At 42.7% G+C, this 27,995-nt stretch overlaps 1 protein-coding gene across 1 annotated transcript; it reads left to right on the top strand.

The window, feature by feature from the left end:
• On the top strand, positions 1-27,995 carry LOC124290549 (importin subunit alpha-6-like). The gene is given in 16 exon segments (XM_046727300.1): positions 1-107; positions 3,220-3,351; positions 4,812-4,904; positions 13,581-13,677; positions 14,041-14,132; positions 20,551-20,682; positions 20,929-21,017; positions 21,536-21,635; positions 21,917-22,052; positions 22,055-22,079; positions 22,522-22,600; positions 22,998-23,123; positions 23,690-23,817; positions 23,926-24,101; positions 24,598-25,379; positions 25,451-27,995. Coding segments are annotated over 15 exon segments (1,611 nt in total). The 5' UTR covers positions 1-95; the 3' UTR covers positions 24,792-25,379; positions 25,451-27,995.

Here is a 27,995-nt window from a genome sequence, read left to right as displayed (position 1 = left end):
CTCAGTGAGGTTTCGAACGGGAAGAAAGGAAAACACGCTTGTTATTTCAGTGATAAAACAGCGAATTTACAGCAAAGACAAAACTAGATCGGTAAATGCCAACAGACGTAAGTGTTTTACATATATTTTCTAATCAATTGTTTCAGATTTGGATGCGCTTTGGTGTGTATTGGTCGTACAATCACTATCAAATGACAACTTCGCTCCCCAGAAAGTGTTCATTACGATCAGCCACAAAGTGCGTGTTTATCAGCTGTTCGTGGAAGTCGGCAACATGTAAACATCAGTAATGGATTCATTATTGTACGTTTTGTTGTGATGTGATCTGGGGATGTCAAATGATCTATATTATTTATTGCGTTGAATGTAAGCAAGTGTGATGTTGAGGTTTGGGTTCGAGACACGGGCAGGGCTGCAGACGGCACAGCAAACAAAAATACTATACATGAGAGTGCATATACACTGCTTGAGTTGTAGTATCGTACAAAATTGGACAGTCTCCTTCATTGTGTCAAAACGTTTTCTGGGTAAGAGTTCCACCCGTAACCCCCGCTTGAAATGTATTCTGTTTATTATGATTATTTCAAGGGGTTAGGGTTTAGGTTTAGACTTAGATTTAGCATTATGTTAGGGTTACTAGGCTTTCATTAAAAAAAAACATATTTTCTTGCTATAAATCTTAGGCATAGAATGATAAAAACGGGGGTTACGGGCGGAAATCTTTCCAACACATCTATGTAAGATGAAATGAAATGCTGTAAACTGTGTTAGTTGTTATTATCGTGTGATATTGACCATTTTGCATTATTGTGTCAAAAGGATTGATGTAATTTGGCAAAGACCACCAAAAATGAATTCTCAGGTTGAATTTTGATTTGAAAATAACCACATTGTTTTAATATAGTAGGAACTTTTATTAAAGCAATGCCTAACAGTCCCAGAAACAATAGCAGTTGTACTGTTTACTAAACATGCATATTTCTGCAATCACTTGTTTCCATTGCCCATGATCATAGGTCACAGACACTCATGTTGTGACTTTATGTTTACAAGTTTTTGAATCCGGCAGTCTATATATCTTTCTTTTTCTTAGTCTGAACAGTTTTCTCTCTTATTTTATAGGCCTACAATGTTTATTTTTTAGGATAAAAGAGCAAATACGTTTAATGTATGATGAGCACTAACCATTTCCAGTTACAGTACAGAATTTGGCAAAAGATAACCTTTTGATGGACGGTTTGTGGGATACCATGCATATAACTTATATAAAGACGATCCTGGCCATGGGATTGACAACTGATAGCAGTGTTTTACTATTTGATTACTGACGTTTTAATATAAATTTGTTATTGTCTACCAATCAAGCTATGTGACACTGGAACATAGCAACATACAACTTCTTCTGAAAATGCAATCAGTTTGATTGTATCAGCATCATACTATGATGGCTAGTGACAATAGAATTTACCCTGGATGCATCTACGGTTCAGCCCGATAATTGTATTACCTCCCTTTGCTGGCTTTTTATCCAGTCAGGTGTCTACGCTGGGAAGTTGAGCGTACCAATCACAAGGCCTTTATCATAAATTACTTCTGCTTTTTCGGTAAACAGTAATGTTAAGAGGTAGAAGGAGTTCTTGAATATATTTTTGGAAGGTTTCAGACCTGTCAATTTGTCTGTATGATTTTTTCCCAAAATCTGAGTCTCACAGCTATCAAACATCCACGGCTGCAGCTGCCATCCTTGTTGACACTGGCAAGCTCAGTTGTAAAGGCTTATCTGATTGGCTACTGTGAGAAGGTGGAGGCAGCAATGGGAGGCAATACAATTATCCGTCCGTAGATGCATCCAGGGTACTAGTGGAGATTTATCGGAACGTATACCCTGGAGATTATCAAGGATGAGTTTTACGCCGCACTCAGTAATATTCCAGCTATATGGCGACAGTCTGTAAATAATCAAGTCTGGATCGGACAGTCCAGTGAAAAATATTATGAGCATCATTCTACACAATTGGGTAGACTAATGCTTAGTCTCTGAATATATATAATTTTGATAGTAACAAACAAGCTCATTTAAATTGAAAAGGAGCCCCAGGGGAGACCAGAGATTCAGAACCTAAGGAAATCTAGACTTGCTTTATTTAGGGTTTTAGCATTGCAGGAGGGCTAGGCAGTAGGGAAAATAATGTGGTTCAGGGACTGTGAGACAGACTAACAATTGGGATACGATGACATGTGTCTACCAAGTCAGCGAGTCTGTCCACCCGATCCCATTAGTCGCCTCTTACGACAAGCATGAGTTTCTGAAGACCAATTCTAACCCGGTTCTTCACGGGTACTATTTCTATGAAAAAATGCTCATTTATTCATTACAGAGTTGCTGCATGCAGGATGATAATGGAATACTCTCATCATATTCATGAGAACAAAATTCTCATTAGGCCTCATCTGTTTTTGAACTAATAATCAAGTTTGGTTCACCTTAGTATTCCTGGCATACCAGTAGATGAAAACACTTTCAAGATTTCTTAACGCCATTTCCTGAAATGAATGATTCAAATTGCAATTTAATTTCTAAGCTTAAAAACCCAGAAGAAGCAACCACAGCTATATCCCTCTCTTCTTATAGATAAAGTAATCAATAGTAATCAGAGCACTTACCTCACTTCAAGTTCATGCAAAACCACACACAATGACCAGTATGAATAATAGTAACAAGGGTAAAAGTCAAAGTCAGATTATAGTTATATATACTACTACTACTACTACTACTTCTACTACTACTACTACTACTACTACTCTATAGGGATACTGGAAGAATGTACTGTTTACAATTCATCCTGGAGTAAGGAGTTTTTGACAGTACAATGAGACATTTATGATTCAGTAAATGTATTATGTAGCTTGTTTGGGAATGATATCAGGTGAGTTATTATTCAAGTTATATGGAAATTGACTTTAAAATGACTTATTTAGGTTTGGCATGTATGTGTTCTTCAGTTACTGGGTTATGCAAATGTGATTCTGATGGTGTTGGGTGGAGCTTATAGTACCAGTGACTTTGATCCGTGCAAGTGTTTGTCCGAATTGTGCGTCCATGTTCACCAGTACCATGGAGGCACCCCTTTAGAAGTAACTCACCCTAAAATTAATAACACCTTACTTAAAGATAAATCCATTTGACCACCTATTCTTTTATTCTTTATTTGCGTACAGATGTCGGAAGCCCCTGGACCTGCTAACCACCGACTTAAATCATACAAAAACAAAGCACTTGACTCCCAGGAATTACGACGTAGAAGAGAGGAAGAAGGAATCCAACTCCGTAAACAGAAGAGAGATGAACAGGTGGGACAGCGTCATGAAATAAATAATTTCTCTCATTCTCAAGAGTTACTTAGTAAATTATTCCTTGATAATTTGCAAGATTTTCCTTTGAACATAAACAGTAACATCTCTTCAGCATAGACATTAGTGGTGGTCCGATTAATTGAAGTAATCAAAGATTGGTTGCTGTGACTAAACGACCAAGCAGTCGAACATGTTTTCTCATAATCGAACACAACCAATCTTGGAACACTTGTTTGCATTAACAATATTTTTCACAAGGTTGTTTTTGTCTGTGTCATTTCATTTACATTTCATAAGCACTACAAGCTCGTTCCAAGTCATGATTGAATTTATCTTAACGAATCCAGGAAATTGGTGTTCCTAACGTACTAATCATCCTTTAAATATGTAAAATATGTCATTGATAAATGACGCTAACCAATTATTTTCGATGTTTGATCGGTTGTAATGGACCAATCATCAATTATTAGATTTTAACCAATTCCCGGCACTAGTAGACATTCTTTCTGGGAAATGCAGATTTAGAAATTTTTTAATCCTTGATTATAAGTATGCTTGTCTGAGTGTGCTGGTCGGTAATTGATCATTTTGGAACCTAGCAAGTAATTTGGTTCCCTACACTACTTTAAACTTTACTACTTGCAAGAGTCCTTACTAGAAATGACCGTCTCCGTAGTGTAGTGGTGAGAGCATCTGCCCGGAGAGCAGAAGGTCACAGGTTCAATCCCTGGCTGTGTCATACCAAAAGACGTTAAAATATCATACTTGTTGGTCCCTGCCTGGCGCTCGGCATTACCTGAGTACAACAAGGACTGGTCGGCTCGGAGTCAGTATAATGTGTCTGAATGGGGCATTCCCGTTTAACTGTGGCATGGTATCTCAGTGGTCTAGCACTATAAACCAGCTTAAGTCTGGGCTAGTACAAGCAGCCGCACATACACATACACACGCATGCACGTCGTCATATGAGCGAAATATTCTCAAGCACGACGTTAAACCCAATTTCAACTCACCTCACCTACTAGAAATATGAGGGTTCTGTTAAGTAATGAAATGGTGTAGAATACTGTACTCTAGTATTTGATGATTACTTTTGTTACCTTTATGCCCATTTACTGGGACCTTTATATTTCTTATCAAGAATTTGATACAGTGAATGCTATTGTGCATCCTGCAATAAGTATTTGTTTCTGTATCCATTCTATACTTTAGCATATACTTTGCACTCATTACCTTACCCATTGAAGTTCTAAAGTAGTAGTACCAGAAGACTGAGCTAGTAAGATTTTACTGTAAATCTGTAAAATGTTTCAAGTTAAAAAAATTTCAAATGTCAGAATACTGTTTTCATTTATTTCATTTTGTGCTAATACAACAACAATGATTCCTAATTTATATTTACTCAATGACTGATTATTCATTTCAGACGAAATAATTTGTTTCCCTTTTTTTGCCAGCTATTCAAACGGCGAAATGTATCTGTGCCATCAGGGTCTGATGAGATGTCTGTGGGAGATGTGCAGGAAGCCACTGTGTCTTCAACTCTCACTGTATGTACACCTGATTATTTTATCATATCTCCCTGTGAGGTTAGAGTTAGTCCCTTGAAACCTATGCTGGTCATATAAGGACCACTTTATGGATTGGGTGGTCAGACTCGGTTTCTTGGTTGTTAGTATATCAACAGTCACTGGATTGCCTGGTCCAGACTTGGTCATGTTGATTATTTACAGCCCATGATCCCATAGCTGCAATATTCTTAGTGCTGCATAACAGAACAAACCGGTACCATTTCATAAATATGTAAACTAGTATTTTGATATATATTTTTACATGGAGAGAAAATATATTACATATGAAAACATCATTATGTTTATATTTTAGTGTCCTTAATTTAGATTAGGGTCGGTGATGGTTAGAGCATCAACTCCACATGCCGATGACCCCGGTTTTCCATTCCCCACATGGGTACAATGTGTGAAGCCTATTTCTTGTGTCCCATGCCATGATATTGCTGGAATATTGATAAAAGTGGCGTAAAACCATACTCACTCACTAATTTAGAGTGTAAATAAAACATGCACATAATACATGTGCAGAGACAATGCAATGTCATATATTGCTTTGTCCCTGTGATGATCCAACTTTCCTCAGGCATGGCATCATATCAGAATGGTTGATGTTCAGAATGTCAATCACTGGATTGTCAAATGGCTGTCATAGCTGTGTTACTGTTGGAGTTTTTAACAAAAACTCAATGCAATCATCCTCCAGTGATGCCAGAGTTCAATGAAAGATAAGGCACTCAAATTTGAGTTAGCAATGCATATTCTTTCTAAACATAGGGAAATCAGTATGTTGGGTTTGTTTAGGACATGTATCACTATATCTTCATCACTAGACTTAATGGCTATGATTGTCATCTGAGCCACTTCTTATTAGCTATAGACTGACTTTTGTGAGAGTGTTCTGCAGTGCTGCAGCCAGACTCTGTAATTGCGGGATTCCCGCTAATTGTCACCCGCCACAACGCGGAACGGGGGGACTATGTATTCAGCAATGTCCATCCGTACATCCGTCCTGATTCTTGTTGACGCGATATCTCATGAACTGTTGTACCCAATGTCTTCAAATTTGGTGACAGCCTACATTGGGGATTACGCAGACACCAGTCGATTTGGGTGACCTTGACCTTATTTTCAAGGTCACCACGACACTGCCCACTTTTCAAACTGTTGTTAACGGGATATCTCATGCACTGTAGTATCCAATATCTTCAAATTTGGTGACAGCCTACATTAGGGCATTATTTGGGTGACCTTGACATTTTCAAGACATGGCACTTTTTCACATTTTAAACTGATGTTGGGTGACCTTGTACCCAATGTCTTCATCTTCAAGGGGTCACCACGACATTGGGGTCACCGCTTTGCATCAAGCTTATTTAAACGCGATATCTCATAAAACATTGCACCCAATGTTTTCAAGTATGTTGACAGCCTACATTGGGTGATTATGCAGACACCAGTCATTTCTGGCAAAAATCAAAAGTAGTAAATATAGATATTCCATTCTTTAGCGGCAGTGGACATTGCCATATCTGTGGCAAACAATTGTTGTACTTAACTTGGTGCTTTATTTATGAATATATGTGCCATCAATGGCGCATTTTTATAATGTATGACACGTTTTTATATATATCGGGCACATCATTTATTTCAAAATGCAACTCTTTTCATTGAAAGCGATGTCAAACATTTGGAAATCAAAATCAAAATATTGAAACTTCCAGAATTCAAAATGAGGCTTCCTAATCTCTGCACATTGATAGTTCGTCTATGTGCATACACAACTGTAATATGAATCGCTTTAACTAAGGAGCTTGTTTCGCTGTACAGAGCTCAACTTGATGTACAGAGCCACATCAAATCTTTTAGCTGTCTAAATGTCAAAGAGAAGGATTGCAAATTTTTCCTTATCCTGACTCATGCTCTTTTGCTTGTCTTCTTCTTCTTGCGAACATAGTGGAACACTTGTATCTCCTTATTTGAAGCTCCCTTCAAAATAAAATCACTAATTGGTACTCACCACGAGTTGCTCCCCTTTGCTTCCCCTGGCGGGAAAGGTGTCGCCACCCTCTGGCCATGTGCTTCACTCTCTCCTTCTTCGCCCAGTGAGCAGGATGTGAGAGCTCCTTGTGTCTCCTTACACACCATATCCTTTGATAATCTCTTAGTTTTACCTCTCATAGGTTACTATAGAGGTATAGCTAGTATCCTTTACTATTTGTATTGATTAATTATCGTGATTTCTACTGTTTATTCCGTGGTATTCGTGATTGTTCAGTTAGCTTTACGTTGATGAAAATCTGTACGATTTGTAGATTACGTTTTTCTGCCTCCGATCCACATGTAATATGCCCTAGTTGTTCTACCACCTGCATGTAATGCGTTTAATTCCACGTTGCAGTTACTGCATTAATTTATCTCATTCTGCATTTAATAAATATCACCTTTGGCGTCTTAAGACGTGCTGCAGATAGATCACGCATGAAACAAGGGCAAAACATGGCAGAGAGTCCAGATATTCCATCCAGTCAGCTGCTAGCTTTATCGACCCTCTCCCGCCTGGTGTTCTGCTAGAGACCCCCGCGCAGAGGAACGTGGGACGAGTCCGTTACTCGAAGAAACGACCGCCTCCCCAGACATCTCGCCATTGCAGACCAAGTCTAAGAGGGCCTCATCGCCGTCTCAACGCGAGATTGAGGACACCCAGGGCAGCCAGACTTCCAAGGGAATTCCACGAGACAGCAAGAACTTTCTCAGCCGAGATCGTTCCAGCAGCAGAATTGGGCCTCTACGATGATCAGCCGATAATCATCCCGACTTACGGCAGAAGAAGCTGACCGGTGTCAGCGACTGTGACTTCTGCAGAGATCACCATGCAGCCTGATGCCTCTACACGGCGCCAGACGTCATTGATGTGAACCCCATCGCAGAAAAGACGCCGACTTACCGTCTGAATCATCCCAGAAGACATGATGCGGCAGATTATGAACATCATGGAGGACTACTACAAACTGCGCCGAAGCAGCGTCCGAACCTTCGCGAAGGCTCCAACGTGAACAGCACCCCAGAGGCACCCCCGCCAACGTAAGCAGCCAAGACGATGTCACCTTTCGCCAAGGAAGTCCCGCACCACCTTGACGGAAGGACCTAGATGTACAGCCTTCGGGCGGAGAGATCATCACCATCTTCGATTTCATCTCTAGATATGGACTCAGACCATCAGACATCACGGAAGCCTTCGCTAAGGTCATATCATCGCATCCCTCGACCGATCGCAATGAAGCTTCGCTAAGGCATTCGGCGACATATGATTCCAGATCTTCATCATCTAGAAGAACATCGAGGACTGCCGAAGAGCCAGCGAAGCTATCAACATTCACCTCACAAAGTCTCGAGTGAAGATCATCCCAATAGACGATCTCCACTTCTGCTTCATCACCAGGTCGATCACCCGTCAGATCTCCCACATAGAGCGGGCGCTGAAGTCAACTAGATCGCCACAAACCTCATCAGATATACAGACAGCTACACGCAGTCCCCGAAGAGCATCTACAATTTGTTAATGATGATGGTTTTGAGGATGATGGAGGAATCATATTTTCTGATGCAGAGATACGGTATTGGATGGTCAATAACCTAGATCTCACATCACCATCTAAAAGTGGCAATACAGCATGACGATTTGATGAAGGAAGATGATCCAGATGCAATCACTCTACCCCGATCGACCCGATTAGCGGCAGTGCCACAGAATCTAGATGCAGCTTTCAGAAAGCTACGAAAAGTTCAGATACCACATCTGCCCAACTTTCAAGCCAAGAAGTTCTCCACGCATAACATGGACTCCTTCTACAAGGCCCAGGACATCGATGAGAACTATAAGATCATCAGCGATGTAAAGAACAAGATTTACAAGATGGATGATCGCAAGTTGGCTCATATAGAAACCATGACGAGGCGGTATGTTCTTTGGGTTAAATAGATCTAGGGACGATCAATGAGACTCTTATTACTAGATTCGGATTCCGACGATCGAAGATGATAGAATGATTTATTCTGCCTTACTTATGCAAAAGAAAGATCAGCAGTTTTTACGGATCATCTTACATCTGTTTCAGCAGCACTGACCTTAGCTCGTCGTCAAGGCCTCCTCGCCTCCTGTAATTGGGGAGAACTTTACAGCCCCACTTTATACAGCCCCGCGGTCGACAACATCCATCTTTGACGGAGAAATCGCACAAAGTCGCCAAGGAAGTCTCTAAGATTCCAGGGGAAATCCTTATGATTAGATCGTTGGACACACTAGCCAGCGTCATTCATCAGACTTCACAGAGATACTCAGGCAGATCTAAGTTCACAGGCCTACAAAGAGCAAGAGACAGGAAGATAGCCAGCTCTAGAGGTAAAGATTCTTTTCGTCGCCCATAACGGCAACTATAGAGGGAGGATCAGGAAGAGGCAGGACACCCAGAGGTTCCCGCAATTATAGACGCTGAAACACAGGTTCTGAACGACTGAGTCTTCCACCCCAGCCGCTCCAGTACAGCCAGCTCAAGTGGGTGGGCGCCCCCAACTACACTGGGAAAACTGGGGAATATTGCAAGACCTTTCGTCTCCAACATTCTTCAACACGGATTTCGTGATCCTCTACAGGCCAAGCCTCCGTGACAATCAAACCCCCAAGTTCGATTTACAAAGCAACAACTACCAAAGATAAGAGAGGCTGTTTCATCACTCCTATCCAAACAGGCCATAGAAGTAATAGATCAAGCAAGCGTCAGACCAGGGTTTCTACTCCCCAGTTTTCCTAGTTCCCAAGAAAAACTCCACGGAGAAATACAGACTCATCTACAACATGAGCTTTTTCAACAAGAACTATCTACGCAAACCACGAAGTTTCAAGCATGATACATTTACCTCAGTTACGCCAGATGATTCGTCCCCATGGACTACATGGGCAGCATAGATCTACAGGATGCCTACCTGCACATCCCCATTCATCCCGATTCCAGGAAATACCTACGATTTACCTAGAAGGGCTACATTACCAGTGGAAAGTACTCCCCATTCGAATATCATCAGCCCCTGGCTATTCAGGATAACGAAACCGACATATCAAATTTCTACATCGTCAAGGGTTACTACGCAGTGCGTTCTACCTCGACGACGGGATACAAGTAGATCAAGATCCACTGGGCGCCTCAAACTACAGTTAAATTACATCATAAAGCTACTAACACAACTAGGTTGGTTAGTAAACTTACGCAAAGTCGGACCTAGTACCATCGCCAAGACCTGCAGTTCCTAGGTATTCGATTCATCACAAATCGCAACCGTGATTTTGGTACCAGAAGACCGTTGGCTCAAGATACAGCAGACCATTCCACCAGCTCTACTCTCTCCGTTACCACTGCGACAATGGCAGAGCCTACTAGGTCTTCTCACATCAGCCCAAGACATGACTGTCACAGGCAGATTACAGTTACGTCCCCTACAGGTCCTCATCAACGCACATCTCAACGATGTACAACCATTCAGTCTACCGAAACATCTCAGACCGCATCTACTATGGTGGACCAAGAAATCGACGTCTGCGAAGGATTTGTTTAGCAGAGCAGGAATACAAAACCCATCTGTATGTAGATCGCGTCAATCAAGGTTGGGGAGCTCATCTCACCAACCACACGATATCAGGGTTATGGAATCAGCAAGAATGCAAACTCCATATAAACAGTCTAGAAATGAAAGCTGTAATCAACGCCATTCTACATTGGAGCACATTTCTACAAAATGCGCGCCTAATGATCCATACAGACAATTCGACAGTGGCGTTCTACATAAACAAGCAAGGCTCAACGAGATCGATGAACCTTTTGAACCTAAGCTTTCAACTGTTCGATTTAATACAAGATCTAAATCTACATGTCAGAGCAGTGCACATTCCCGAGCCAGAAATATACTAGCAGACGCTCTCTCGCCTCATCTACCATCACCGACAGAGTGGATGATCAACAGGAAATTTTGCACAGATAATCAAGCAATTAGAGCCAGCTTAATAGACCTATTATTCGCCACGCCGATTCAACAATCAGCTACCGACATTATCGTGTCACCAGTCCCAGACCCCAAGCTTAAAGCAACGGACGCTAAGTCCTATCATGGAAGGCCTCAATGCACGTCGCGCTTCCACGCCAGCAATAATACCTCAAGTATTACAGAAAATCAGACAAACACAGAGCCTACAACTCACTTTGGTCATGCTCTACTGGCCGGGCCAGAGCGTGGTTTCCATACTAATTCAAGAAATCGGTCAACCAACACTGGAGCTACCCAAGCCATACGCAAAACCTGTTAATTCATCCTCACACAAACAAGTGCACGGAAACCCAGCAATGTTCCAACTACACGTATGGACTGTATACAAATGTGTTTAAACAAGAGAGATATTCTGCCAGAGCGAGCAAAAGCAGTCACGCTTTACTTCATCGTTACTCAACTCAGATTTCGTGGCAATGCATCTGACAAGTGGCACAGTTTCAAAATTATGCAACAAAGAAAGGGTTTACAGCAAGAGAGGCTTCACAACCTCAAGTGGCAGACTATTTGTGTTACCTCACGGCAAAACAAACAATTAAAAGGTTCAACGATATCAACATATCTTGCAGCTTTAGTTCTGTAATCACCATGAGAACGGTGTCAAATTGACAGAGATCTCCAGAGTTACTGGCCTTACTACCGAGGCTTTCCGATTGGAGGACCAAAGCGGAAGTTCCACGCCCAGCTTGGATCTGAATGTAGTGTTACAACACCTCACGAGTGAGGTCTATGAACCTTTGAATCGACAAACTTTGAATTTCTCTCACAGAAAACACTGTTTCTGCTATCGCTAACCACAGCAGCAAGAATGTCTGAAATTCAATGCTCTGGATTACGAGAGGATACAGTTTGATGACAATCATAACACAGCGCACCTCGGATTAAGATGGGATTTCATCGCATAAAAATCAACTGCCAGGTCAACCAGACAGATTATTCCACATCCCGGGCCTATCCTCTATTCTCGGATCAGAAGATACACAAGACCTATCACTGTGTCCGGTAAGAGCTCAAAGTTTATTTATTTAATTGATCAAAACAAGGAGAAGATTTCTCAAGCGTTTATTCATCCCCTTATCAGCCTCTGAATCAAACAGAAGTGTCACGGACCACAATATCTATTTGGATAAGGACTGTCATTCTCCCGTGCCTACAAGGCAGCAGGCTTGAACCCACCAACAGCATCAAATCCACATGAGATCAGGGCACTGGCCTCTACCCTCGCCCTACACGGTAACTGTTCCTTGAACACGACATGGAAGGATGCTATTGGAAATCTAACATGGTATTTGCTAATCACTACCTGAGAGACATCACTACAGAAGATGTCTCTGGCATTCACCATTTCGACCACTGGTCCTCGCCAGCAACTGACAGTCCCTCAGTAGGCGTTAAAATATTATCCTCACAAGATTAATATGTATTTTATACATACTCATCTAGCTTATAACTCTCACGGAGTTTTAGGGCTATGTATATATGTTCAGCTTAAGTATTCAACCTTAAGCATATACTTTGGTATAGTCAATTTCAGTGCCTCTATCAGAGTCACCTATATATATATATTATTTATATGTATTGTTCAATATATTCATAATGTAATTCCCCTTTAATGGCTTTATATAACCTATGGTTTCTTTATACAGGAAACATCCTAAATCTAAGCCTTCATGAAGTTCCCAGAGGGGATATTTACAGTATATCTATACAAAATCACTAATTTATAAATCCAAGTATTATATTTACCCACCTCCGTTCCAGTAGGATGCTACAAACAAAGAGCATGGTCAGGATAAGGAAGGAAATATGTAATTTTTGAGAGTAAAATTGATATTTTATACTTATCCTGACTCATGAGGGGTAGCCCTCCCATCCTCCCCACATAACACTTTTGGATTTCCTGTAAATTCAAGTGTTGGGTTCAAGCAAATCAGGAGAGAGGGAGTACATAAGCCAGGAGGGTGGCTGCACACCTTTCCCCGCCAGGGAAGCAAAGGGGAGCAACTCGTGGTGAGTACCAATTAGTGATTTTATTTTGAAGGGAGCTTCAAATAAGGAGATACAAGTGTTCCACTATGTTCGCAAGAAGAAGAAGACAAGCAAAAGAGCATGAGTCAGGATAAGTATAAAATATCAATTTTACTCTAAAAATTACATTTTTGGTTATTGGCCCACATTTTCTAAAGATAAGGGCCAAGTGGCCCCTTCCAAGGAAATCCTGGCTGCAGCACTGGTTCTGATATACAACAGTTGGAAGTAAACACAGCAACAATACCAGTAGATCTATAATAATAAAACAAATTGATAAAAGTTTTCCAATGAGTTTGCTTTTGAAACTAACAGTGTGATAACAATAGTGTTGAGACCATCTTTTGGATCACAAGATTTATGAGCAAACACTGCTTATATATGCAAAGTATTTAAAGTATTATCTGATGGCAGTAGATTAATGTAGTGAATGTTGTTAGGTTGCATTGCGATTGTCACCTTGTCGGAGCAGGTGCTATTGTCGTGCATATATGTTTATGATTCATCGTAACTGTTCAACATATGTGCATGTAGGGTGGCATCAGTACAGAGATGGTTCAAGCTTTATACAGTGAAAATGTTGAGGAGTTAGAAGCTGCAACTCAGAAGTTCAGGAAACTGTTATCCAGAGGTATGTAGATAACTTTGTTAAAGAAAATTGTTGGATATAATTGTTTTTATTTAGTACCACATCACGTCTTACAGCATGCTCATCACAAAGTGTTTAACAGCATTCAGTACTGATTAGACTTTGTTTTACAAGGATGATGCTGGAGACTTATGAATGTAAACATGTGTCTCCTTTCTGTAGGGGCGGTGGGGTAGCCTAGTGGTTAAGGCGTTCGCTCGTCACGCCGAAAACCCGGGTTCGATTCCCAGCATGGACACAATGTGTTTAGTCCATTTCTGGTGTCCCCCGCCTTGATATTGCTGGAATATTGCTAAAAGCGGCGTAAAACTAAACTCACTCACTCACTGACTCCTTTCTGTACAGAACCAAACCCACCAATAGATGAAGTGATCCAGACTGGAATTGTCCCACGTTTTGTAGAGTTCCTACAGAGAGATGGAAGCTGGACACTGCAGGTTAGTCAATCAGTTCCAGTACCAGTCAGTGTAAATGACTTTATGCTTGATGCCTGTAACACTGCAGGGAAATATATCCTGGTATGTGAATAGCAACCATGATGGTCAGGGTGACTGATTATGAACACAGCTTCAAAGACATCAGACAAACCATTATATATATGATTTTTTTAGTGGGGTCAATTCATAATAGTTTCCACCTTAGGTCACATTGCAAATATTGTGTAAACCTGAGGAATATTCATGAGATAGCAATGATAGTAGGGTAGCCTACGAGTTGAAGCATTCACAAAAGGCCCAGATTGAAGTCCCCAAATGGGTACACTATATAAAGCCCTTTCCTGATGTCGCTCACTGTGATAGTGATTGAATGTTTCTAAAAGCAGTTGAAAACCACATTCACTCGACCATGAAAAGATATGTTTCAGACTCTGATAATTCACTGTACATAATTCTTTTTCATAGAGATCGTCCTTGTGGTTCATGTATGCATTTTCTGCGGCTGAAAATGTCATGTGACAGTTGTATCAATGTTTTAATAAAAATATTGTACAATAAATAAAGATCTTTTTTATTTATTATACGGCCCACACCCCGTGGAGTTACCTCCCTGCTACGCATGCGAGCCAACTAGGCACGTACCCAGGCCCGTAGCATTATTCCTTCTGCTGTCACTCTAGCGTTCCAAGCTGATTAACTTCTTTACAAGAAGAATGTCTGAGACTTCAACTACTGTATGTATGGTCTTTATTCATTCTTGGTAACGATTTATTGACTTTGCAGTCAGTTATTTCTCATTTCTGTGACTTTGTATTAAATTTTACGCTAGCTTTCTCGTGGTTTACGCACGTGCTGCTATTCCATGGCGGGAAGTTTAGCGTGCCACGTGGTTGAAATATTGCGTTATTAACCAAGTATTTCATGTCGTGTTGTCGCATTCACGTAATTTTCAAATAATGTTTTGTACGTGTATCTTTATGCTGTTGTGTTGCGCCGTTAGCTACATGCTTGCGTGTTTGCTTTCAGGCGTTTACGGCGTGTGTTGCCTGCGGGCAAAATATCCAGCGCCAAGATAAGCATGATAAATGCTTATGCTGTCTGGAAAAAGCAGGGCATAATCCTGACATCTGTGAATTGTGTATGGGCTTTTCCCCCCGGGCCCAGAAGAGACGGGCGGCTGACTTCCTTTTTAACATGGAATTGCGTGAGGCGGGAGGGGACTTGACCCAGGAGATTCCCCCATCTAAGGCTGAAAAGGCTAAGCAAACTAAATCTAAGTCTACTTCGCATAAGTCACACTCTCAATCTCAATCTTCAAGTGGTTTTGATATGTCCGTTATAACACAATTGTTTCAACAGCATATGGACTCAGTGAAGTTCCTCGTTCATGACTTGGTTGGAGATCTCCGGCAGGAGTTCCTCGCCCACTCTGGATGGGGGACCGAGAGTCCGGACGCCTCGGCTACCCCAGAGAGGGAGAGTTCGCTCCAAGTCCCTCTCTCTCGGTGCTGGCCCAGGGTCCGTTGAGGATTCCTGGGGTTCAGGTCCCTGTGCCACCCCGCCCCATGAGAGCGGAGGAGCCGGTTCCGCCTGTGCTTCCTCCCATGTCTCGGGACCGGGGTTCGAGTGTCCTGTTGGTTTCCGGAGCTGACAGTTCCTTGGGCTCTTCCCTTCCCGTGGCGTCTGTGGCTCGGCCTTCCACCGGGTCGGGGTTCGGCTCCTCTTCACGAGGAAATCTGAATTCTGATTCGAGTCTATGGAGGTTGGGGTGGTCGAGGAGTCCGAGGGTGCTTTCCGTGTTTCGTTGGCTCTCCGGGAGGTTCGGCAACGTATTGCCCATTGTCTTCCCCAAGCCGCAGTGCCGACATGTAGCTCGGACTCGACTGAGTTCCGCCTGCCAGGTGAGGCGTTTGCTCATCGGCAGCCCTCTCAGACACAGCTCCGCATCTTGCCCTCCCTAGTGCAGGGTGTAATGGATCCTCTCCTGATTGGTTCTCGCCTCAGGTTCGATCTCCCCGAACTAGTTAAGAGGTATCAGCTGGGTGATGATTCTCTTTTCCTTGTGCCGGTGGTGGACAAGGGAGGCTCGGCTTCCTTGGAGGCAGCTCCGGCAAGCAAGCAAGGGCGGTTAGTACCACCGTTTGCCCAGTCGGGCGCTCCCCTGCGGCAGGCATACCGGACTTACGAGGAAGTCTACCTGAATGCCATGCAGCAGTGTGTGGTCCACGAGGCGTACCTTTCCTCGATACAAAGGTCGGCTCTGGAGGCGGAGGCAGCACATTTCACCGAATGTTGTTCTTCTCCGTCAACTATCCGAAGTTCAGGCCCACCTGACGCGAGACTCTTTGCGGTCTGCCGCGTCAACGGCGATGTGCGCAGTCATGGGGATAATCAAGCTATGGCTGTCTACGTCCCGTTATTCGGCAGCAACACAGCAGACCTTGCTGGCCCTTCCGTTTCAGCTGGGAGCGACGTTGTTTCCGTGGGCACAGCAGGTCATTCGGGAGGCTGCTGCGGCAGTGACCTCCTTCAAGGATTCTAAGGCCTTTTTGGAGCAACCGCGGGTTTCTCGCTCCCGTAGCAAGTTCTTCCTCTGGGGCGCAGCCTACGCCCAAGTCTGCCGGCTGGCCTCGGCTGTTGGGTAGAGATAGGAGGAGGAGCCGTCCCGCCAAGTGTAAGAGCAAGGTGCAGGCCTCTTCGTCTGGCTCCCAGCAGCCTTTTCATGGTCGCAGGGGGTCTGCCCCGACCCCCGTTAAATCTACCGGCTGTATCCATGGGTACGTCCCAGCCAGTTCATCTGCAGAGGACTTCTCACGCACTCTTACCTCACATCCCAGTGGGAGGCTGCCTCTCTCTCTTCCTACCAGAGTGGGAGAAGGCTACACGCAACACGTGGGTGCTGTCCACCGTCAGTGTCGGCCATTTACCGCTGTGGAAGCGAGGCCCGCCAGAGTTCACCGGCAAAAGGTGCACTCCGGTGCCATCATGTCCGGTCAAGGCAGGTATACTGCGCAACGAAGTTCAGGCATTGCTGGACAAGTCCGCAATAGAGCGCATACATCTAGGCGAGGAGAAGGCAGGTTTTTTTCCACGTACTTCCTCGTTCTGAAGAAGGAAGGCAGGTTCCATCCCATTCTCAACCTCAAAGGGTTGAATCGCATGTTAGAGGTTCCATCTTTCAAGGTGGAAACACTTCGCTCGGTGATCTCTGTTCAGCCCAGCGATTGGCTTACGTCGCTCGACCTAAAGGATGCGTATCTACATGTGCCAATTCATCCCACTTTCAAGCAGTACCTCCGGTTCTCTTACGATGGGATGTGTTACCAATTCACGGTGCTCCCCTTCGGCATATCCACTGCCCCCAGGGTGGTCACCAAGCTTATGTTAGTGCCAGCTACCCTCGCAAGGTTGCACGGAATGTGTTGTTACCCTTATCTAGACGACTGGTTGCTCAGCGCTCTAACTCAGCCAACGAACCTAGATTCTACCCACACGGTGATAGACATTCTAGCTCGACTGGGGTGGATCATAAACCTCAAGAAATCCGACCTGGTACCCACCCAGGACTTGGTTTTTCTCGGGGTGTGGTTCAGAACTCAACAGGGTCTTGTCTCTTTGTCGCCCGACCGGGTCAACAGAGTACGGGAGATCATGTCTTCCTTCCTCTCACAGGATGCTCGATCGGCAGATATTCGGAGTTATCTCCCAGTTGTACGGATCGTTCCAGGTGGATCTGTTTGCGTCAGGCGGGACGAATCAGATACCCGTGTTCTGCTCTCGAATACCGGACCAGAGGGCGTTGGCCTCTGACGCCTTCCTGCTGGATTGGATGGGCAAGGTTCTGTGGGCGTTTCCTCCACTACCTCTCATTCCCCGGGTCCTCACCCAGCTGTCCACCCAGCCAGCTCGGCTACTTGTGCTACTGGCACCTCTTTGGCCGACACAGAGCTGGTTTCTGGTAGTTCTCAGGTTTATGGCTCAGCCTCCTGTTCTATTACCTTTGCAACCGGACATTCTCACTCAGAACGGCACGCAACACCCAACCCAAGGATTCAGTGGGTGGTTTGGCACGGGAATTCCTGCAGCAGTTGCAGACACAATTCTGGCTTCGAGGCGGGATTCGACAAACGTTCAATATGAGGAGAGGTGGTCCCGATATGCGCACTGGTGTTCAGATAGGGGGATTGCAGATCCCTTTTCTGCGGATTTAGTCCGAGTATTGGAGTTTCTGCAAGCTCGTTTGGAAGGTTTGGCAGCTTCGACCATTCGTGGCTACTCCACTGCTATTTCCACTTTTCACACCCCTGTTGATGGTGCTCTTCTTGGGCAGCACCCTCTTATGCAGCTCTTCTTGGCTGGCGTGGATCGGGTTCGACCTGCTGTCAGGTGTACCAGCCCACCTTGGGATTTGTCAATCGTGCTAGATTGGCTGTCCGGTCCTACTTTCTCACGTCTGTCGGCTATTTCCATTCTACTGTTAGCATGGAAGGACGTATTTCTGGTGGCGGTAACATCTGGACGAAGGGTTGGCGATTTACATGCTATGTCGGCAGACCCGGTGCTGACTGTGTTCCATCCAGATTGTGTCAGTATTCGCCTCACGGATACTTACCGTCCGAAGATTGATCAAGCTTTCCATGTGACAGCTCATATCGAACTTCCTACTCTTACCCAGCCTTCCACATTGGGGACCTCTGCAACGAAGCACTCACCCGTAAAGCGCCCTGGATGTCCGTTCACAAGGGATCTATTCTACGGTGGCGTTACAGTGGAGAGAAGGCTGAGATGCCGACTAGCAAACAGACCCTATCTCGCTGGCTTGTATCGGTCCTTTGTAGTGCTTATAAGGCTATGGGCAAGCCTTCCCCTGAGGGGTTTAAAGGCTCACTCGGTCAGGGCAGTGGCCACTTCAAAGGCTTTTGCATCGAACTACCCATTGAAGAGATATGCTCCGCCGCTATTTGGAGCAGGCCTCGCACTTTTATAAGGCACTATCAGCTTGATACACATTCTCGTGATCGTGTGCATTTTGGTCATTCTGTTCTCTCCAGTGGACAGTGTCCTGCCACCTTGACCGAGTGAGTCTTGGTTATCTGGACAGATGACGGTTTTCAATTGTGTATAACTGATATATCCGCTGTTGACATATCTAACTACTTTTGATTTCTCTCATGAGATACTAGTCGGTTGTAAGTTGTTTTTTCCCTCTTACGGTGCTCTTTATAGATTTCACGATGTGGGCGGGTTTTAATTTCGTACAGTGTGCTAACTGTTTTGCTTAACTTGTGAGGAAGGGTCTCAGTACGTTCCTCCCTGTCGGTTACCCTCTCATCATGCCTCTCGTGGAAGCTTCGGGACACATGACAGGTGAGTGTTATGGCGTAAGTTACCTTCTTCCTAACGATCGCTATTTATTTGTACTGTGACAGAATTCCCTCCTCCCTAGCCTCCTCGTTCTATACAGTCAAATCCTCAAGATGAGTCTATGAAAAAGATGCCTGTGTCTCGAATATTATGCCACCTCCTAACTCACTGAAGTACCTGTCGGTCCATGCGACCATTCCCTGTTATAATCTTTTTTATTAAAACATTGATTGTCATCATTTTCAGAGAAAATGCATATACAGTCAAATCCCCGATGAGTTACACGAATTTACGCATAACTCGGAAGTCCTCATAAATACATCATTTGAATCCCTGATGACTCATAAATAAACACGATGACAAAAAGGAAATTTGGTCCCATGAGATTCAAACAACAGCAATCTTGTATACATAAGCCGAAGTCAGTCAATGAGAAGTTGATTGGTGTAGCAAACTGATCCAATTAACAAACCAGCGTGGCTCACACCTTTCCGCCATTGACGGGTGAGTTCAAAAGGCAGATTAGTGATTTTACGGAAATCACTGTCTGTGCTAATCAGACTGGAACTGATAAGGTGCCCCTATTAGTGATATGGAAATCATTAGATAAACAAATGCTTAGGCGGAGGAATTAGGACTGGATCATCTTTTTTTTCTACCCTCATAGACATACCTATGTTTCGAATACATCGATAAGTCGAATTTATTACTTGGTCCCCAGCGATTCGACTCATCGGGATTTGACAGTATGTACCCCAAGGACGATTCTCTTCAAAGAATTCTTCTATGAATTTAACTTGTTTTGTGAATCCCAAGCAATTATATCTCTACAGATCTGCATATTAAGATTATACGTTAAGAATCATTTTCTGTAAGATATGTTAATTTCAGACACTAGATGTTGGTGTACCAAGGGCAGATAACTCTAAATCAGTACTTCTAGTGCAGATGAGCCTCTAGATATTTTATATGAGAACCTCAGTCATTTCCTGCCACTGGCCAATTAGCAGAAATCCACTTTTCACTGCTTCATGACACTTTTTTTTCTGTTTAGTTTGAAGCAGCATGGGCTTTGACAAACATAGCATCAGGAACTTCTCTACAGACTCGTGTTGTCATTGAAGCCAGGGCTGTACCTATCTTCATCAAACTCCTCAGCTCTGAAATTGAGGATGTGCAGGAACAAGTAAGTGCACCACATGCTTTGATTCCTTGGGTACAGATATTGTAGCAGCTCTCAGTTTGGTGTTCATTGGGTAGATATGTTGTAGAGTAACATGTTGATGTAAAGAAATATGTATTTTTGACAACTTTCCTTTAATTCCCATTTCTATGTCTGCATTGTCTGTTTTCTGAAGCAGGACAATTATGCAATTGTGAAAGTCGTGTTGTTGATGATTGTTGTCATTAAGTTTGTTGATCTACTTTTTAGGCTGTGTGGGCCTTAGGAAACATTGCTGGTGACAGCCCTGAATGCAGGGACTATGTACTTAATGAAGGAATACTTGTACCATTGTTACAGTAAGTAGCTTACCATCAGAGACTTAGAAGTCATATAGTCTATTTAAATAGATTATCCCTTATTTGGGATATTGATGTACAGTGTTCTTTCTTGAACTGACAGTGCAGCTTTGTCACATCTGCATTGTTAAGAATTATCCCTACTGGCAGTATTTGGTTGCCTGGTTTTCAATACAGGATCTGGTATCCTAGCATTACATGCACTTGAAACTTTGTCAACAATCTAGTATCCTTTAGTTTTCTTTTTTAATACATAATAATCTTGTATCCTAGTATCACATGCTCTTAAAACTTCGCCAACATGATGGTATCAAAATATGAGGTTAAGTAATGTCATGTTATGCTTCATATCATGTTATACAAGAACATTCATTGTCCCCGTGGGGAACAAGGTGTAAGTTTGAAGTACCTGATAGATGTGCTCTTGAATTTCCTGTATTGACATGTTTGGAGGGGGGTATTGACATGTTTGTGGGGAAGATTTCAGGGTATTGACATGTTTGTGCCACTGTTTACAGATTGTTAAGTAAAAGCAACAGCCTGTCAATGACACGGAATGCAGTGTGGTGTTTATCTAACTTATGCCGAGGCAAGAATCCACCACCAGAGTTTGCAAAGGTTTGTCACATCTCAGAAATCTTACCTGAGTTTGTAACTGTTGTGATCATTTAATCAGGAGTGCATCTTGCCTTGCTCCAGAGTTGGTAAGGCTGTATTATCATGCCTTGATGTGGGAAAATGTCATCTGTTATTGACTCATATCAGTCTTTTATCATACATCAAACATTACCCATCTTTCTTTACTTCCACCACCTTCTTGTTTGAGTTTGTGCCTGTGGTATGTTTGGTAGTGAATGCTGTAGCAGACGCGTGGTAATGAGGTGTCCATCTGTTGGCAGGTATGTCCAGCACTGCCTGTGTTAGCACGGCTGCTGTTCCACACGGACAAGGACGTCTTGGCTGACTCGTGTTGGGCTCTTTCCTATCTCTCAGATGGACCCAATGAAAAGATCCAAGCTGTTATAGACTCTGGAGTGTGTCGCGACTTGTAGAACTTTTAATGTGAGTCAGGAAACAGTTCGTCTGGGACTGTTGAAAGATCTGTGGAAGATGGTGACAGAGATGAATGTTTACATTGAATGACTTGTTATGGATTGTCTTGGTATAACTTGTTCCAGAACATTTACAAAATCCCATTACCCTCCAATTTAGATGTTATCAGATTTATGATTTTCTGTCTGAACATGTTCACTCCTACATAGCTGCCGGACTTGCTCTACCATGTTTGATATTATATCATACATCATACGTATGTCATAATCCATTGAAGACTTTCATATTTGATCCTATTTCAAAGTTTGTATACTTTTCAAACGTTACCAGATCTTGGCAACATTCTTTGTTATCTGATTCCCATTTCTGGGTTTGTCATTTCAATGTCCACTTTCAGGATATATCACAAGCACACAATTTCAGAGTTAACCATTTGCAATCCTATTTCCAGGCATAATCATATAAGTGTGGTGGCTGCAGCGCTACGTGTTGTAGGAAATATTGTCACAGGAGATGACTGTCAGACTCAGGTGAGTACCTCACAGGTGTTGATAACACTACTCTACCTTTACAGTTATACACAAGAAAGTATAAAAAGTCTCTAAAACATTTCCGTTTTTCTGTATGATAATCAAGTGTATCAAATCAACTTCCGTTATTCATCACAATATCTGCAATTTAATGCTTAAGGTGCATATTTCTATATGACTCTTTCTTACAACAATGGGAGTGGGATGGCTGAATGGTTAAAGCATCACTTATCACACGGAAGGCCTGGGTTCAATTCCCCACTTGGTATAAAGTGTAAAGGGATATGGCTTAAATATTGCTACAGCTGTAGAAAATCCACTCTCTCTCACAACACAACTGTGTATGCTGTATTTGTATAGAGTGAGTAAGTGTAGACGTGTTGTATGTGTCCTGCAGGTGATACTCAACTGTTCTGCGCTGCCCTGCCTCCTGCATCTTCTTAGTAGTCCAAAGGAGTCCATCCGGAAAGAAGCCTGCTGGACAATATCAAATATCACTGCTGGAAATAGGATGCAAATACAGGTTGGTTCCTTCATTCAGAGTGTTACCATGGTGATTGTCTGTCAGAACATGTTGATATCAGCTTACTGAGATGGTGAATGGGAGACCACAATCTGTTGTGCTGGGGCCCAATCCACAAAACATTCATAGCACTATGCCATTTGGTATGTCTATGATAAAGTAGAGACTTACGATATGTTGTGAGGTTACGAACGCTTTGTGGATCCTGACCCTGATCATATATGTTGGCTTACAGCCATGTGCTTCATGGCTGACAAATGCAGTTTAACCACAGTAGTCCATGATAGACCAGGACAGTTCCAGAAACACTGACTTCCAAACAACTAGTGATGGGAAATTTCTACATATACAGACAGACTTACATTACTTTATGACCATGTTAATCCAATCAATTACAAGGAATAAACACTGTCCAAATGAATGTGGTTTCTCTGTTGTTGAGGACTAATTGTGGATAAATTCTCAGACTGCCTTGAAAGTAATGAGGTAACAGTTGTAGTATCCTTTGTTTACCTGCCTATAGATCATGAGTATAGTCTGTGTATTCTCTATGGTCTCTATTCCAGAACGTGATAGATGCCAACATATTCCCAGTCTTGATAGATATCTTGGGTAAAGCAGAATTCAAGACACGGAAAGAAGCTGCCTGGGCCATAACAAATGCTACGTCAGGTGGATCCCCAGAACAGATTAGGTATGTTCAGACTATGTCAACACATGCATTGTCATTTTCCAGACATTTTCAGTGTAACCCGCACACAAACTTGTCTGCACATGTCATCAGTTATTGATTCTGTTGTAGGTTTCTGGTGGAACAAGGCTGTATATCGCCACTGTGTGACCTGCTTACTGTGATGGACAGCAAGATTGTCCAAGTGGCTCTCAATGGACTTGAGAACATCCTCAGACTTGGTGAACAAGACTCCAAACACAATAATGGAATCAACCCCTATGCTGTGATGATTGAAGAGTGCTATGGTAAGTTACATGTACAAGTCTATCAGGACCCGTGAAGATTAGAATTAGTCCTCAGCATCCCATGCTTGTCGTAAGAGGCGACTAACGGGATCGGGTGGTCAGACGCTGTCTTGGTTGATACATTTCATTATATGCCATTAGCACAGATCGATACTGCTGATGTTGATCACAGGATTGTCTGGTCCAGACTCCAACAGTGAACAAACAGGTGCATAAGTCTGGAGAATCGCTTTTCTCTGTACACACAAGAACAGATTAGTTGCCATATTTACAAAGTGTGTAACAATATATCAAACTATCAATGCAAAACTATTGGTTGCCCTGCACTACCACAATGTAGATAGGAATGTACAACATCCACAGTATTGCAGATAGAAGGCAAAATGATTGATATATCTACCCTCTCACACTAAGATACTGTCATGCTATAACCAAGTTATTATTCCAAGAAGTGATAAATGCAGCTCAGATACTTACTGTATTCTTTGTAATTTAGGACTTGACAAGATCGAGTTCCTCCAGAGCCATGAGAACCGAGATATCTATCAGAAGGCATTTGACATCATTGAAAAGTACTTTGGAACAGAAGAAGAGGATCGTGTCATTGCTCCTCAGATGGACGAAAACCAACAGCAATACCAGTTCGGAGTTCAGGCTCAAAACAATCCAGTGGGTGGCTTCCAGTTCTAGACTCCTGTGTTTTCCACCTGACAGTCAGTCCTGCAGGTTCCACCTGTATAGTTATGGGGCGGAGTGTTGACTATTTTCGTTGTACCACAGTTGGAGCTCCTTGCTCTGGACGCTCAACTAGTCAGTCCACTGCCATATCACTGGGAAGATCAAAGATTGTTTATCTTGTCAAACCTCGTTATTCCACAGGACTTGCTTCCAGCAGCAGCAGCAAACTCTAGAATCCTTGCCGAGTTCCAGTAGACCTTCACAGTGAGGTGCAACTACAAAAAGTGTTGTTCATGATGCCGCTCTTTAACCATCTCACAATCTGATCTCTTCAGACAAGGAAAATCAAGGGAAACCACAGAAACATTAAACCAGAGAACCCTGTGACAAGTGGCTGGAGTTGGGATGGAGCATGATAGGGGAACGAAATAGGGATTTAGAGAGGGTCGGGACTCCGTCGAGGAGATATCTAGAAAGGGGTTGTGTTCATGGGGCAGCCACTGAATGTCATGTGTATATTGTGATGGCATGGCTAGTCAGGCTGCCGTTGTGTATGGGGAGGGATTGGGAGGTAGGGCGTAGTGATGGAGGGACAGGGAGGTAGGGCGTAGGGATGGGGAGGTAGGGCGTAGTGATGGAGGGACAGGGAGGTAGGGCGTAGGGATGGGGAGGTAGGGCGTAGTGATGGAGGGACAGGGAGGTAGGGCGTAGTGATGGAGGGACAGGGAGGTAGGGCGTAGTGATGGAGGGATGGGGAACTAGGGCATAGTGATGAGGGAGGGGGGATGTGGCAGGTTGGGTGGGGATAAGGTTTTCATGAGAAGCAATCTCATTATAGTGTGAAATGTGTTAAGCTGAATCAAAATTAGGCTTATCTTTTTTGATATTTCAAATTCCCATTTAAGAACTTTTTTTTGTGCCATGCCAAGTTAATTTGTTATATTGGTAGAATCTTTATTGAGTTGGTGGCTTATTCTTGACCTACAAGTATAAGTTCATCTGAATTGGATTCACCCACAGATTGTTTTAACCCTAGGTAAATAGGAAAGAATACAGTATGTATAGATTTACCATCAGTCATTTCTAGTTGTTAGGAAAATGTTCTCATGATGAGTATGATGTAAATTTGAATGATTTGTACTTTGATTATTTATGATTGGTTATTTATCATACATTTCCACAACAAGAAATGGATGACACCAAAACCAACAAAGCTCTTGTATTGTCCTGAGAATTTGAATTGATGTCAATGAATTATTCCTGACTTGTTTGTATTTAGACATCCAAAGATGGCAGCTTTACGGACCCTGTTGTAAATTTGTTAGTAAGCCCTTATTGAGGTTTGTTATACTGATGTACCATGGTACACTGGATCCAAGTACCTGGATCATGTCACACAACTCAACAACATATTTGTTATTGCTTTCATAAAAAGCTTTTCGCATTTGCGACAATGGAAGATATATTCATGATGATTACAGTTTCTAATGGAACAAATATTGTATTGTGGTTACAGAGCTGCCGTCTTTGGTACAATGCAGTTTCATAAGTCGCATATCTTACCTCCCTTGTAAGCAGTTACAAATTGCTGGCAGTATTGTCAGGCATTAATTAATCTTAATGTGATTTCAATTACATGGCTGATTTTATTCTTGGATGCTGCTATTTCATTAACATTTTCATCAAAAAACATTTCCTTTCCTTATGAAAAGTATTGTCAGTTATATCATCATGAACATCTGGCTATAGATAATAGATTAACCCTGAGTTTAATTCAGTGTAATCGGAATCACATTAATTTATATTGATGGCAAAGTTAATATTTGCATGCAGTAGTTCATCTGTGATGTGCAATATCAGAAAGGCCATAGTAAATGTAACAGTACTAACCCTAAGTGATATGAATAGACTTCACTGACTTTTTGAGGCTGCATTGATATTTTGTTACTTACTATTTAATAATGCTGACTCTGCATCTGAACTATGTTGTTTGTAGATATGATGATAGTGGGAAGTTAGGTATTTTGCTTGTAACTGTGTAGGGGCATGCAGTCAGTCAGGAGGACAGGAACAGCGAGCCAATACGTCAACTGCTCGTATACTTGAAGAAGGGAGGTGGTTGAAGATAATGATTTCTCAGTAGTCGTATATCATGTGTAGATGTTCCTGACTGTTGTCATGTGCCCTACCTGTTACATGGTCTTCCGTGATGGCCACGATCGCACCCTTTCTCTGACTGCTTCGGACAGTGAGTCACAAGGAGGAGGACGGAAGGTGGTCTTTGAAAGGGTGAACAAAACTAAAACCGAGTGATATTAAATTTTAAATATGTTTTTATGGTTAACTTGCATATGCAGATGTAGATGGTTCTGTGTTAATAATGCATGTGAAATTCACAAAACACATTTGTATGTGTGTGGCCATCACTAGACCGTGTGTTACATCTGCAGACATGCATACACATGTACACACAGCTAGGATAACAACAGAAAGACAAAACTTACAACAACCAAGATGCATCACAGGCATTGACACACATGTCACATCCAGCATGCTGGATACCATGGTGGACACTTGCCCAGGTTCTTTTGCCATTTACACCAAAGACTTGCTGATTTCTGGGTTTGGAACATTTGATAGAGGAGATTCTTTGGTACTGTAGCATTCCATGGTTGTAGGTGGTCGAGGCATGCTGTTTGTGATGTGCATGTTTCACACTGTAGACGACGTGGGTGGGGTTGCAAAATGTTATGACATGTCTCGATTTGTTTCAGCAGGAGTTAGGAGCAGATAACTCTGTGTGGCTTACACCATCTGTGATAGTAGGTGAGGGAGTTGGGAGCTCGGATAGAAACATATTTTGGGGGGAAGGGAGCAAAATGTATTTGCTTTGTTTAAATATGATGGTGCTAATAATACTCCATTATGTGAGCGGTGAGTCTCCGCCAAGAATGTTTTTGAAGCCATGATTAGGTTTTGAAAATGCCTGGGAACTATCCGGCAAGTGCCTGATAAATATTGAAGGGTGGGTTCTTGCACAACAGTAATATGTACATAAGAAAAACCCTGGCATTTTTGTATGTACATGTACAGATAGGCATTCACTGACACATTGCCAAACTTTTACTAAAAAAACAGTCCCACACAAGTACATGCCATCCACCAACATGACATACATCTTGTGTGTAGACAAAACAATAAAATATATCAGTTCAA

This window comes from Haliotis rubra, unplaced genomic scaffold, assembly GCF_003918875.1.
Source record: "Haliotis rubra isolate DU_JTF1 unplaced genomic scaffold, ASM391887v1 Scf47, whole genome shotgun sequence".
Classification (NCBI taxonomy): Eukaryota; Metazoa; Mollusca; class Gastropoda; order Lepetellida; family Haliotidae; genus Haliotis; species Haliotis rubra.
This window is presented reverse-complemented; position numbering and strand designations above follow the sequence as displayed.